At 31.3% G+C, this 15,300-nt stretch overlaps 1 protein-coding gene across 1 annotated transcript; it reads right to left on the bottom strand.

Annotated features, from left to right (window-relative positions):
• Window positions 1–2,436: 2,436 nt before the first annotated feature.
• LOC132270258 (uncharacterized) lies at window positions 2,437–3,592 on the bottom strand. The gene is made up of 2 exons (XM_059771447.1): window positions 3,280–3,592; window positions 2,437–3,098 (listed from the first exon to the last, which is right to left on the bottom strand). The coding sequence occupies exons 1-2, from the start codon at window positions 3,590–3,592 to the stop codon at window positions 2,437–2,439; spliced, it is 975 nt and encodes a 324-aa protein (XP_059627430.1).
• Between the last annotated feature and the right edge of the window lie 11,708 nt (window positions 3,593–15,300).

Raw genomic sequence — 15,300 nt, 5'->3', positions numbered from 1 at the left:
ACAAATTATCTTTTATTATGAGTTTTTTTTTTTTTTTTTTTTTATAATAAAAGCTAATCTAATTAGATAGGAATTATTAAAATATAAAAATATTTATTAATTCATGTAAAAAGAGTTTAAAAATATTTTATATAATACTCTAACACGTATTACAAATTATAATTTTTTAATAAAATAAAATCTAATTTTCAGAGTAAAATACAGAAGTTGTACCAACGTGTTTCAGTATTTATTTAATTATATAAAAAAATATTTATTAATTAATATAAAAAAAGATTTTATCTATACTACTATTAAATGTGCAAAGAGTTTCAGTATATAAGTATCTATTTATAAAAAAATAAATTTATTAATTGATCTGAAAAGTATTTTTTTTTTGTTAAAAAAAAAAAAACTCTATCAAACTCCAAAATCTATTTAATAAAATTTAAATTAACCTATTTATCTATTTATTATTATGAATTTTTTAATAAAAGTAAATTGAATTAGACAAGAATTATTAATATAAAAAATACTTATTAACTGATATATAAAATAAAATAATTTTTTTAAAACTCTACCACAAATTAACTTTTATTATGAGTTTCTTAATCAGATTAAATTTAATTAGACAAGGATATTTTTAAAGAAAATAAAATATTAAATGTGCAAAGAGTTTCAGTATTTCAGTATTTATTTATTTGTATAAAAAATATTTATTAATTGGTACGAAAAGAGTTTTTATAAAAATATATAAATAAATAAAACTCTAAAATCTAAAATCTTAATAAAACTCTAAAATAAATAAATAAATAAATAAATAAACTTAATAAAACTCTAAAATCTACCTAATAAAATTCAAATTAACCTATTTATCTATTTATTATTATGAATTTTTTTAATAAAAGTAAATCTAAAGTTTCAGTATTTATTTATTTATTTAAAAAATATTTATTAAATGTGGAAAGAGTTTTTATAAAACTATATCACAAATTACCTATTTATCGATTTATTATGAGTTTTTTTAATCGAAGAAAATCTAATTAGATAAGCATTATTAAGATAAAATAAAATTTATTAAATAATATAAAAAGAAGTTTGAAGAGAGTTTCTATAAACTCTAACACAAATTACCTATTTATCTATTCATTATGAGTTTTTTAATAAAATGAAATCTAATTAACCAAGAATTATTAATATAAAAAAATATTTATTAATTGATATAAAAAGTGTTTTTTAAAGAATTTCTATTAAACTGTAACACAAATTACCAATTTATTTATTTATTATAAATAGATTTCCAGAAAATATAATAATTTCTATAAAACTCTACCACAAGTTATCTATTTTATTTTCTTTAAAACTCTATCACATATAACTTGTTTTTATCTATTTATTGTGAGTTTTTTTTATGAAAAAATCTAATTAGACAACGATATATTTAAAGAAAATGAAATATATTTTTAAAAGAGTTTATATAAAATTTTAATAAAAATTACCTATTTACGTATTTATTATTAATTTTTTAATAAAATATAATATAACTAGACAAGAATTATTAATATAAAAAATATTTAATAATTGGTATAAAAACTAAAATAATTTTTCTAAAACTCTACCACAGATTATATTTTATTATGAGTTTTTTAATATAAAAAAAATCTAATTAGACAAGGATATATAAATTTAAAGAAAATAAGTAATTTATATAAAATTCTACCACAAATTATCTATTTTATTTGCAATGAAACTCTATCACATTAGATAAGGATATATTTAAATAGTTTTTATAAAACTCTAACACAAATTACCAAAACTTTACCACAAATTAAGTATTTTATTTTCTTTAAAACTCTATCAATATAACCTGTATTTATCTATTTATGATGTGTTTTCTAATAAAATAAAAAATCTAATTAAATAAGGATATATTTAAACAAAATATAACAATTTCTATAACTCTATCACATTAGACAAGGATATATTTATGGGTTAATTTCACTGACACCTTCAGTAATTTGGCCAAATATCAGTCTAAAACATCTTTCGAAAATAATTACCAGTTAGGTCCGTTTTTGTTTTTCCATTACAGTCTCCGTTAAAAGCATGGGAAAAGACAAATTTGTCCCTACTTTTTAAATAACATTTATTTCAAAATATTAATTAGTTAAAAGACAATTATACCCCTGATAATTATACCACAAATAAAATCTGTAACTTCATCATCTCTCCGACGAAGAAGACGTCTAAATGAGGACATCAGTCACCTTTGGTGCTGGAGGTGATGAAGACGACGAAGGCTTGGAGGTTTCTCTGTAATTAAAGAAAAACAATAATGGTTTTTTAACAAAGGATAACAAAAGCAAACCAAAAATATAAAATATAAAATTTGTGATATTACTAACCCCTTTCCTGGACCATAAGAGAACCAAGACCTCACCACTGTGTCCATGGAATTCATGTAAAGGTTTCTCCAAAATCCGAAAGACTTTTTGATGGGAAAATTACACAAGCTGACTCCGTTGATTTCCTCAACCTCTTCATCCTACCAATTTTGTTTTTATCCACATCAAGATGGGCAAATTTGGATAAATGATCCATTAAGAAGTACAAACATGAAGGATCAGTATCTTGAATGTCAAATTGATTTGGTCTCTCATACTCCATCACCTTCCAGACACGAACGACATTGTCTTCACCGGCACTTGCCAGGTACTGGCCATCGGGACTAAATTTCATTGTCAAGATTGAGCCCTTGTGTGCTGAAAATTCTTGTCCTGCGTAAAGGGAGGACAATTCTTTTGACCTCTTCCCATGTAGATGAACCCGAACTCTTCGAACTCTAGTCCCCAATTCCAAGTTGAAATCACTCGGCTTCAAACTTTCTTCCCCTTGCCTATTGGTAATACGTGATAGGACATTTAATTTTTTAAGCCAGCCCCTCTTCATTTTCTTCTTCATATCCACTGTGTCACCGGCCTCAGCTTCTTCATGTGATCTTCCAACCATTCGATGATGGCTAATTTCATCCATGACAATCTCTCTCTCCTCTTCCGAATTCTTGATACTACACTCGGAATTCCCCTCATCACATATATCATCTTGTATCCATCCTGTAGCTTCAGAGCAATTCGACAAAAACTAATCTGAATTTCTTAGCACAGCACCACTGTCTTCAGTAATTCTAATTCTGTCAATTCCCATTTTGATGTCATTATCTCCTGGTTTCTCTCTTTCAACCGGATTCTGATCTAAACTCAAACCCATCCATTTCATGAACCTATGGCGACGCTCACAAACACTCTCTAGATTCTCGGCTGAGAAGGGTTTTGGAAAGACGGTTGGTGAGGTCGGAGAGGGTGGTTTGGTGCTCAGCCACCACGATTCGGCTATCGCCGCCGCTGTCTCTTATGCCGACATCCTTGCCGGTGTCGGTGGTGGTGTAAATCAAACCCAAACTCGGCAACGATGGCTGCCACCGAGACCCGCAAGACCCAACAAACCCCGCCGGAGACGAATCCAAACCGGAATCGGACTCAAACCATGGGAAAGACAAGCTCAGCACCCCGTCGCACCCCGTCGCTGGAATTGCACCACACGCACCGATCGACATCTTCTTGAGGAGAGCAGTCACAGCGTGTTGGAGGTCCTCTTTACCGCGATCGACGGCGATTGGTGGTGGTGTTGTGCTTGTGTGTGTGTATATATATATCTGTGTGTGTATATAGGAGTATATATATGTCTGCCTATATATATAATATAATTTGTAAATTTACAAATTTTTAAGGGGCCATATTGTTTTTTAATACTAATATTTTGTAAAAAAATAAATTAAAAAAATAAGGGTAGACCAAAGTCAATGGTCAAACTAAAGTCAAAGGGTAAAAATATCTTTTTATATGTAAAAAGTGGTTGACACACCTGCAAATTAACTTTTGGGGTGTGAGTAAAAAACGGAACAAAGTTTGTAACGTGAGTGATAGTTATTTTCGAAGAATGTTTTAGATTGATATTTGGCTAAACTTCAGGGAGTGTGAGTGAAATTATCCCTATATTTAAAGAAAATATATAATAATATAATAATACATATAAATAAAATATAAATGTTAAAGAATTTGAACATTTCAGTATTTATTTTTTAATATAAAAAATATTTATTAATTAATATAAATATTTATCTATTTTTTATGAGTTTTTTAATAAAAGAAAATCTAATTTTACAAAGATATATCTAAATAAAATAAAATAATTTCTATAAAATTCTACCACAAATTACGTATTTAAAGAAAATAAAATATAACCTAGGGTCTTCCAAAAACCACAAACTCCATATAATAAATTTTTATATCAATTTCAATCTAATGTATAATTAGTATAATTGAATTTTTATTTTAAAATTTAATTAAAAATTAATATAATTGAATTTCTATTGTAAATTAAAAATTATACTAAATTTCAAATTATCTAATAAAATTCAAATTACAAGTTACCTAATAAAATTCAAATTACCTAAAAAAATTTCTTACTTTGCAAAACTCAAATATTTCACTATTAAAATAAAAAATTATTATTTAATAAAAAATAAAATATACATATTTCAGTATTAATATAAAAACATTAAAGAATTTATTAATTTACGAAACTTAAACTATATCACCAATTTCAAAATATTTCAGCATTTATTTATTAATATAAAATAAATTTTTATTAATCAATATGAAGATAAAATTTTTATAAGTTATAAAATATTTATCACATGTATTGCACGTGTCTTTTCCTAGTGTGTGTGTATATATATATATATATATATATTATACATTTACATTATTACACACCTCAATACTACTACATTGTGCTGGAACTGCTGTTCTAAATATATATATATATATATATATATATATACACCTCAATCCTACTACATTGTGCTGGAACTGCTGTTCTAAATATATATATATAGATTGAGGTGTGTAATAATGTAAATGTATAATTTAACCACGTGGGTGGTTAGAAAGATTCCTCGTGGATAAGGATTAGAATATTCTATTATTGAGGAAGAAAATGTGATTGCATGCAGAAAAAAGGCTTATAAGTCAGTTCAGACCTAAGTTCATAAAGGTGGTTTGAAATTATTTAGTGCAAACTTAAAAGAAAGGAGTGTTTGTTTTTTTTTCCCGGCAAAAAGAAAGGATTACATGTGGACCGTACAATAAAGAGAGAATAAACTGTTTTCTCTCTCCAAAAGTAATACTATTAACAACTGCAACAATATGCATGTACAGTGCGGGGTGCGTATTGTACTCCATGTAGTCGGCATAGAAGCGTTACACCACAGAGGGAGAATTTTAGCGCCGCCGGGGGGGGGGGGGAATGCCAGTGAACTTTAGAGTGTGGAAAGAGAAATTTGAGTTAAACAGGGGGGGACATGCCAGTGAATTTTAGAGTGTGGAAAGAGAAATTTGAGTTAAACGCCGCCGGGGGGGGGGGGGGGGGACATGCCAGTGAATTTTAGAGTGTGGAAAGAGAAATTTGAGTTAAACAGAGGATGTGAATTTATTTTTAATTTTTTTGTCTAAATTTATTTTTAATTTTTAATTATTTAAATAAAAGAATTTTTTTAAAAAATAATTTAATTAATTTCTTAATTTTTATGAATATATTACATGAAGAAGAAAGTATTTTTATTTAAGTAATTTATTATTTTTTCATCAATATATTGTATGAAAAAAGGATTTTTTTTTTACAGTAAAAAAAGGTTAAACGGAGTATAATAAGTTTTATTATAAAGACTAAAGTTGTAATAATAAGTTGATCATTTTAGACATACAAATTTATTTATGTTTTTTCATTTTTATGATAAAATTGATAAATAACAAAATTAAGGTAAATAATATAATTAATATGAGATAAGAGCATCCGGGAAAAAGAGAAAATATAATAAAAATAATTTAATAAAAAATGACAAATTTAATGAGAAAGGGCAATACAATCTTTTGCGATAAATTTGTCGTTAATTACAACATATTAATAATTTAGGAAATAATTTTTAATTCAAAAAGATTATTTACAAAGGAGCAATAATTCAAGAAGGTTTTGTGCACGTTACCCAATATTATATACATAAGTTGATGACAATTCGAATTGAACTAAAGACCTTAGCATCCAACTTGATGCATCTGAATAAAAGTTATATTGGCTATAAACTTAACACTGTTTAAACACAATAACATAAGCATGTTATTTTGCTAATACTGCTAGAGAGAAGTGAATCGGCGTCTCCGATTTGAAATTGGAGTTCTTCTAAAACACTTATAATTAATTCGGTGTTTCAAGGTTATGGTTTTTTGTTGAAATTTTAATAAATAGCTAAATGTGTTGGAGTTGCACTACACAATCAACCGAATTTGATTCCAGTTGTTGCGGCGGAAACATAAAATAACAACGCACATTGTTCAATGAATAATCAAGCAATCACAAAGAAAAAAAAAATCACACACAAAAACACAAGATATACATGGTTCACCCAAATTTTAGAGCTACATCCATGGAACACACCGAAGAAACTCCCCATGAAAAAGATGAAGAATTACAAGGAGAATTCTCTCTCAATCTCTCTTAATTGCTCTCTCTTGTATTGGCACAAATTTTTCTCTAATTTTTACACTCTATTTATAGAGTCTCAAACTTGTCCTACAAGAACTTACCTTTTGTAGAATCCAAAACCATTAAGGAAGTTAAATCAGATCAGGAAACTAAATTTTCCTTAAACCAATAAGGAAGCTAAAGCAGATCAGGAAACTGAATTTTCCCTAAACCAATAAGGAAGTTAAACCATATCAGAAAACTGAATTTTCCCTAAAATTCAGCAGTGTTGGAGTTTCCATATAATGAAACATTCCTAAAAATTAATCAGACTCCACAAACCACAACAATTTCCCATTTGAAGGCTGGAGCACTTGTAAATCCATTCCATCTTCTTCTCATACATGTCTCATGCATGTCGGTGTGCTTTTCTCTATCTTCAAGCTAAAAGACTGACTAAAGCTGCGCACAGCTTCAGTTTCTCCATGGTCACTGTCTTAGTCAACATATCAGCTGGATTCTTGGTGTCAAGTATTTTCTCAAGTGTTAACACCCCATCTTCTAACAAAGATCTGATAAAGTGATACCGAAGTCCTTGAATTTAATGCTGAATTCTTTGCCAGATGTATCGCATTCTGACTATCACTGTGCAAAGCATTCTTCACCTGTTCGAATCCCAACTTTGTCAACAAACCTTGCAACCAAATCATCTCTTTACTAGCCTATGTCATTGCCACATACTCTGTCTCTGTAGTAGATAACGCTACAATCCTCTGTATTTGCGAAACCCAACTAACTGCAATCGTACCCACCATGAACATATACCCGATAGTACTTCTTCTGTGGTCCACCTCACCAGTAAAGTCTGAATCTACATAACCATGTAGCTTCACTTCGCCCCTTCTGAAACATAAGCATCTGTCTGTGGTACCCCGTAGATATCTCAATATCCATTTTACTTCTTCCTAGTGTAGCTTGCCTGGATCCTTCATGAACCTGCTTACTGCTCCCACTGTATATGCAATGTCTGGTCTTGTGCACACTATGGCATACATCAAACTTCCAATGGCTGAGGCATATAGAATTTTAGCCATGAAGTTTTTCTTATCTTCTGTCTTCGGACACTAATCTTGAGATAATCGAAAGTGATTAGCTAAGGGAGTACTCACCGTCTTAACATTATTCATGTTGAACTTCTTTAGAACTTGTTCAACGTACTCAGCCAAAGACAACTACAAAGTACCTTTCTGCTTATCTCTGTTAATCCTCATCCCAAGAATCTGCTTCGCCGCACCAAGATCCTTCATCTTGAATTCACTAGACAACTGCTTCTTCAATTTGCTGATTTCTTCAAAATCAGAACCTGCCACTAACATGTCATCAACATAAAGTAGAAGAATAATGAAACTTGAGTTAAACCTCTTGAAGTAACAGCAATGGTCAGCGTTGCACTTGTTGTAGCCATATCGTTTCATAAAACCATCAAACTTCTTGTACCACTGCCTCGAGGCTTGCTTCAAACCATACAAGCTTTTCTTCAACTTGCATACTAGTTTTTCTTTCCCTTTAACTGAGAAACCCTCCGATTATTGCATGTAAATCTCCTCCTCAAGGTTACTATGGAGGAAAGCAGTTTTGACATCTAACTGCTCGAGGTGCAACCCTTTTGCTGCAACAATACTAAGAACTGAGCGAATGGTACTCAGTTTCACAACCGGGGAAAAAATGTCTATGTAGTCAATGCCTTACTTTTGCTGAAAGCCTTTGACCACCATTCTAGCGTTGTATCTCTTGGAACCATCATGTTCATCTTTTACCTTGTATACCCATTTGTTGTGAAGAACTTTCTTCCCCATGGGCAACTTGGCTAGTTCCCATGTTTTATTGGAGATAAAGGACTTCATCTCATCTTCCATTGCAAGCTCCCATTTACTAGCATCTTCAACCTGACATGTTTCATCATAGCATTCAGGCTCACCATCATCTATGAGTAACATATAATCCAAATATTTCCTATTCGGTACGTGAGACCGCGTAGACCTTTTGGGTGCAGGCATAGGAGTTGGAATCTGTAATGAACTATGTTTTGTGAGTTCTGGCCAAGAACCCTCATGTGTCTGCTCCGTGTCAATATTCTCTGGATCATTATCCAACTTAACAAACTCAGGCTTACTCTGGACAAGACTAGTTAACTGTGCTGCATTTCTATCCTTGTACATCACCTTCTCGTTGAAAATCACATCTCTACTTCTAATGATTTTCTTGTTCTGATTATCCCAAAGTCGATAACCAAACTCATCTCCGCCATACCCAACGAAGATGCATTTTAGTGACTTGGTGTCGAGCTTTCCCCTAGCATGGTCACTAATTTGCACATATGCAATACAACCAAAAACTTTCAACCATGAAAGATTTACCTCTTTGCCACTCCATACCTCTTCTGGTATTCGATGCTCCAAAGGCACTGATGGTCCACGATTTATTAGGTAGGATGCTGTATTGACCGTTTCTGCCCAAAATGTTTAGGTAGACCTGAATGTATGCGTATGTTTTTGGCTCTTTTTGTCAATGTTCGGTTCATCCATTCTGCCAGCCCATTATGCTGTGGGGTTCCTTGCACAGTCCTCTCTAATCTGATCCCATTATCAAAACAGAACTTCTTGAACCCAGTGTCTTCATACTCACCACCATTGTCTAATCTCAACCTCTTGATCTTTAAACCTGTCTCATTATCCACCATGACCTTCCACTTCTTGAACACATCAAATACATCAGATTTGTGCTTCAAAAAATAAAACCATACCTTCCTCGTGTGATCATCAATGAAAGTCACGAAGTAGGATTTTTCGCTAATGGATGAAACAGTGGCTGGCCCCCAAATATCTGTGTGAACTAGCTCAAGTTTCTCCTTTCTGAGATCTCTGCCACTCTTCTTGAAACCGACCCTCTTCTGCTTACCCATCACCCAACTATGACAGAAGTCAATATCAATTGCCCATATGCCTGGTAATTTCCCCTTTGAGTGCATAATCTTGAGCCCCCTTTCACTCATGTGACCTAGTCTTTGGTGCCAAAAGTTGTGATTTTCTCTGTTTTCTGCAACTGCTATAGACCCACAAGCACTGGTAGTTGTGTAGAGAGTGCCAGATTTCTTACCCCGTGCAATGGTCATAGCGCATTTGGAAACTTTCCATGAGTCTCCATTGAAGGTTGTAACAAAACCTTCATCTGACAATTATCCCACCGAAATCAAATTCTTCTTCAAGTCAGGGATGTGTCTCATATCCTTTAACTTCCAAGCTAACCCATTCAACTTAATTTGCACTTCACCCTTGCCAATGACGCTGCAAGGCTGATCATCACTAAGATACACTTTACCAAGGTTACTCAGTTCATAGCTATTAAGTAGCTCTTTACTTGAGGTGCCTTGAAATGATGCGCCGAAATCTAAAACCCATGACTACACCTTGCCTCCGAAGAGCATATCAATGCATCATCTGATTCTTCTGAGGCAACGTTTGCTTCAGTTTTTCTTTCGGTTCCCTTCTTTGGAAGTCTGCAATCAACACGGTAATGTCCCTTTTTTTCACAATTCCAACACTGAACATCACTGAGATTTGTGGAATTCCTGAAATTTTGAGACTGTGTCCTTTCATTCCTTGACTTGGATTTACCTCTGTTTCTATTACCGTTGCCTTTCTTCTTGTTTGAACCCTTGCCTCTGCTTTCAACATTCAATGCCAAACCACTGGTGGAAACCCCTACTGTTTGCTTTCTGATTTCTTCAGTTAGAATCATACTCACAACTTCATCAAACTTCAACTTGGTCTTCCCTGCAGAGCTATTGATCGTTGTAACTGTGCCACTCTAACTCTTGGGTAACTGCCCTAGAATTAGTAGTGCTCGGACCTCGTCTTTGAAGTCGATATCAACAGACTCTAATTGCCCAACTATCTCGTTGAACGCATTTAGATGTTCGTTGAACTTACCACTTTTGATCATCTTCATGTTAAACAATTTCTTGATCAAGTGCATCTTGTTCGCTGTAGAAGGCTGTTCATACGTACTAGAAAGGGCTACCATGAGAGACATCGTCGTCTTCTCGTTCTTGATGTTGAAGGCGACTGATTTTGACAATGTCAATCTGACGGTGCCAAGTGTCTTCCATCAAGTAATTCCCATTCTGCATCCTTTGTATCCTCTGGCTTCTCTCCCAAAGGTTGATACAGATTTTTCTGAAACAAAAGGTCTTTAATTTGCATCTTCCATAAACCAAAGTTTGTGCCATCGAACTTCTCGATCGTGGATGTGGATCTTATCTTCTGATGCCATTACTCCCACTCGAACAGACAGATCTAATCGTAAGACTTTCAGAATTTCGTCAAACACCTTCTGTGCTCTAGGTTCTCCACCAAAGGCTCTGATACCAGTTGTTAGAGTTGCACTGCACAATCAACCGAATTTGATTCCAGTTGTTGTGGTGAAAACGCAAAATAACAACGCACGCTATTCGAGGAATAATCAAGTAATCACAAGAAAAAAAAAAATCACGTACAAGAATACAAGATATACGTGGTTCACCCAAATTTTAGGGCTACATCCATGGAGCACACCGAACAAATTCACTATGAAAAAGATGAAGAATTACAAGGAGAATTCTTTCTTAATCTCTCTCAATTACTCTTTCTTGTATTGGCACAAATTTTTCTCTAATTTTCATACTTTATTTATAGAGTCTCAAACTTGTCCTACAAGAACTTGCCTTTTGTAGAATCCAAAACCAATAAAGAAGTTAAATCAGATCAGAAAACTGAATTTTCTTTAAACCAATAAGGAAGTTAAAGCAGATCAGGAAACTGAATTTTCTCTAAACCAATAAGGAAGTTAAACCAGATCAGGAAACTGAATTTTCCTTAAAATTCAACAGTTTTGGAGTTTTCATATAATTAAACATTCCTAAAAATTAATCAGACTCCACAAACCACAACAAAATGGAGGAACTAAAGGAATATTACTAGCATTTTGTTATATCGAAATAAACTTGTATCTTATTTAAATTTTCAAAGAACAATTATATTTTACCTATATTTAAATTCATATATAAAATGGATAAAGTGAAAAAAAAAACCTTGATCTTTACTTTCTCTCCCAAAAACCTCCCTAAACCTTAATTTTTACAGCAAACCCCCTAATCTATCTCTTTTTTTTTTATTAAAAAAAAAAAAAAAAAAACACCCGAAGTCACTATTCTATTTGGTTTTTCCAGTTAAATAGCACGTGATCTAAGCTGTAATTTGAAAATGGCAATGTTACCCTTATTACCATTAGAATATTAAGAGTAAGGTGCAAATAACAACACGTATCCCAACAATATTTTGTACACAATGCTCCACGAATTATCACATTTTTTGTGATACTACCTAATTTCAGAGGCATTGATTGATTAAGTCCATACCCAAAATCAGGGGATATAAACAATTAATAATTAACAAGTACAAAATACAAGAGAAAATAAACAATAAAATAAATAATAGCTGAAAGGAAAACTAAATAATAATTAATAATCCTCTATTACAAAATTCTGAATAAACCCAATAAACAACAAATCTCTATAATCAATGTAAACCTCTAAAGTACAACTCAAAAATATGTATATCATGGACCCCTATTAAAATTTCATAATTAAAAAAAAATAAGAAAATGTTTAAGTCAGAATAATAAAGACATGAAATAGAATCCTATATCAATGACAATGGGAGAGTGATGAGGAGTAGTCTCTGATCTGTACGAACAACTTCTACGCCTGGTATTGACGAGGACTTGAAAAATATAATAAAAGTGGGTCAAAACCCACGAACAAGTTCTTTCTATAACGACCCGATCAAAGACTTGATAAATGATACATCCGTAACCAAACTCATACAATCTCTACATAGTCGACACACACACACACACACACACACACACACACACACACACATACTATAGACTCTCATTGGACTATAGGTCAGTCTCAACCGGATAGTGGATATCTCATGAAAAATCACACATGAGGTGGTCAAGAGTCTCTCTTCTACCAGGGCACACAAATCTCCTATATCCAGCTACCCACTTAACCAGCAATATACGCTTCAGTCCTAACCACTGATCCTGAGGCCTCAAGCTCGTATTAAGGCACACATAAATATATATCTAGCCATATCCTGACAATGGTATACCAAATATATAAACTACCGTAATCATATCCTGACAATGGCACGACAACATTTTAAATATTGTAGCCATATCTTGACAATGACTCAATAAATTATTATAACCAAATCCTGACAATGGTATAACATAGAGTGAGTCTAAACTTATTAGCCAGCTCACCCACACATACACATATCACACAACCATATCCTGATAATAGTATGAAATAGAATGGATTTAATTTATTAGTCAGTCCAATTATACTCAACAACCCTTCAAACTACATCCTGACAATGGTTTTAAACAAACAACAGAAGCAGATCATGTATAAGATCATGTAATACAACCATACCCATGATTATAATCATATTATCATCTATTTCAGTTGTTATAACAATTTATACAATACTAAATATCATGTGAATAACCTATAAGTCAGGTAAAGTCCATTACATCTCGCATCTTAGCATGTTAGTGTATATTATGCATTATGGGATTTTACCAAGTCCATATAAACCATTTAAATCAATTAAAAACGGATTACAACAATATCGAAAAGTACAAATATTAAAATCCCACTCCTATCCTAACTGAGCTGACACTTTCTTAGAAGAAGCCGACTTAGTTCACAAACGAGATGACTTCTTCTGAGAAGAAGTCGACTTAATCTCTAATTGACCCAACTTATTCTCAGAATGAGCCGACTTATTCTCCAACTTAGCCAACTCATTCTCAACTAAGTCTACTCATTCCTGTTGGTGTCTTTTTCTTCGTTTCCAGCCACTATAATTCATTCCATTCTCCATTGTTAAGGATCCTAAGCATGGAAACTAAGTCTCATATGCTTCCATTAATTAATTCTAAGCAATTGAACATGATTATAACAAGTAAAACATATATTGATCCATTAATTCACAAGATCACCTAACATATATACACATATATATACCTCTGTTATAGTCTGATTTTCACATATAAATAGGTTCATTATCTCTGTTTAAAGTTCCTAAAGATAATGAACACGATATCAAAGGGAAAGAGTATAACGAAGAACTTGCCTTAGGTTTTTGGATCAAAAACCAAACCTCCTTCTTCTCCGTTCATCTTTTCCGACGCCAGCAACCTTTGGGTTGCTATCGTGTATTCTCCTTGCCTCGGTTACTACCCACGAACAACCTCTCTTTTTATCTTCCTTGGTCTCAGCTACTTCCTTCTCTCTCGTGGCCTCTTCTTCTTCCTCTAAAACTATCGTAACCCTTTTTTTTTTTGTCTCTATTTCTCACTTCCAGAAAACGCCAACCGTATATATATATATATATATATATATATATATATATACACTCCCTAATAACCTCATAACCCTAATCCTACTAAACGTTTGACAAAAGAAAAGTAATAATAATAATACATAATATATACATACATATATATATATACACACCAATATATATTTGTACATACACCCATCTAGGCTTCCTTCCAAGTAGTCCAATGCCCATTTACTTGGTCCAAAGACTACATGCCCAATCTAAACTTAAAAGAAAATAAATAAAACATTTAACTAAACAATTAAACCTTTAAATTAACCAATTAAATACAAGTAAGTACACCACATACAATCTAACAAGTAAATATATTTAATTACTTAACCAATCAAAAAAATAAATCAAATCAAGATGCACAAATAGATAATTAACAATTTAAATAATAAAATCACATAAAAATAGTCAAATAATCAAATTAAATGCAATTAAATTAAATAAATAAAAGCCATGAAAATTAGGGGTTTTACATTTTTTATTAAATGATCATACTGTCATTTCTGATTGAATTACACTTAATAAATTTTTCTTCATAAAATAAATACAAAAAATAAATTATACTATTTTAATGACATATTTGCCATCATATGTGTTTACCATTAATTATTGAAATTAATTTTTGTAATAAAAATCTTAAATAGAAACAAATTTTTTAAAAAAAATTATGTAATTTTTAAATTTTTTTCATGAATATACTATATTAAAAAGGTATTTTTTGTTTAAGTAATTTATTATTTTTTATTAATATATTGTATAAAAAAATATTTTTTTCCCTGTAAAGTAGTTTAAGATGAGTATAATAAATTTTACTTTAAATAGTAAAGTTTTAATAATTAGTTAATCATTTTAGGAAATGGCTAAATTTGATGGAATTTATAACACTGTATTTTAGTTTTTTACCCCATTGTTACGATAAATCGATAGAATAATAAAATTAAGGTAAATTTGAAAAGAAATTAAGATAAATGTATATAATTAATATTTAGATAAAGAAAGGATAATAAAGATAATTTAATAAGAAATGATAGAATAGGTAAATTTGTCATTCGTAATGGATATATACTTAATTACAACAAATCATTAATTTAAGGAGCAGTACATGGTTTTGTTTTTTGCAATTTTTAAATAGTTCAGGGGGCATTAGGTTTTGTGTTTTTTACTACTCCGTATAATTTAAGGAGTTTTATTGCACTTTACCCTATATAAAATTATGATTTCTATAATTTTA

This window comes from Cornus florida, unplaced genomic scaffold, assembly GCF_030987335.1.
Source record: "Cornus florida cultivar Cherokee Brave unplaced genomic scaffold, ASM3098733v1 CherokeeBrave_3.0.0_Hap2_Chr08, whole genome shotgun sequence".
NCBI lineage: Eukaryota > Viridiplantae > Streptophyta > Magnoliopsida > Cornales > Cornaceae > Cornus > Cornus florida.
The sequence above is the reverse complement of the archived record's forward strand: the minus strand, read 5'-3'. Positions and strand labels throughout refer to the sequence as shown.

Bases quoted from the DNA above. Each gene is read 5' to 3' on its own strand.
- LOC132270258 (XM_059771447.1), bottom strand. From the start codon at position 3,592: ATGTCGATCGGTGCGTGTGGTGCAATTCCAGCGACGGGGTGCGACGGG. The intron at 3,099-3,279 runs GTTTGTGAGCGT...ATTGCTCTGAAG, and splicing joins CAGCCGAGAATCTAGAGAGT to CTACAGGATGGATACAAGAT.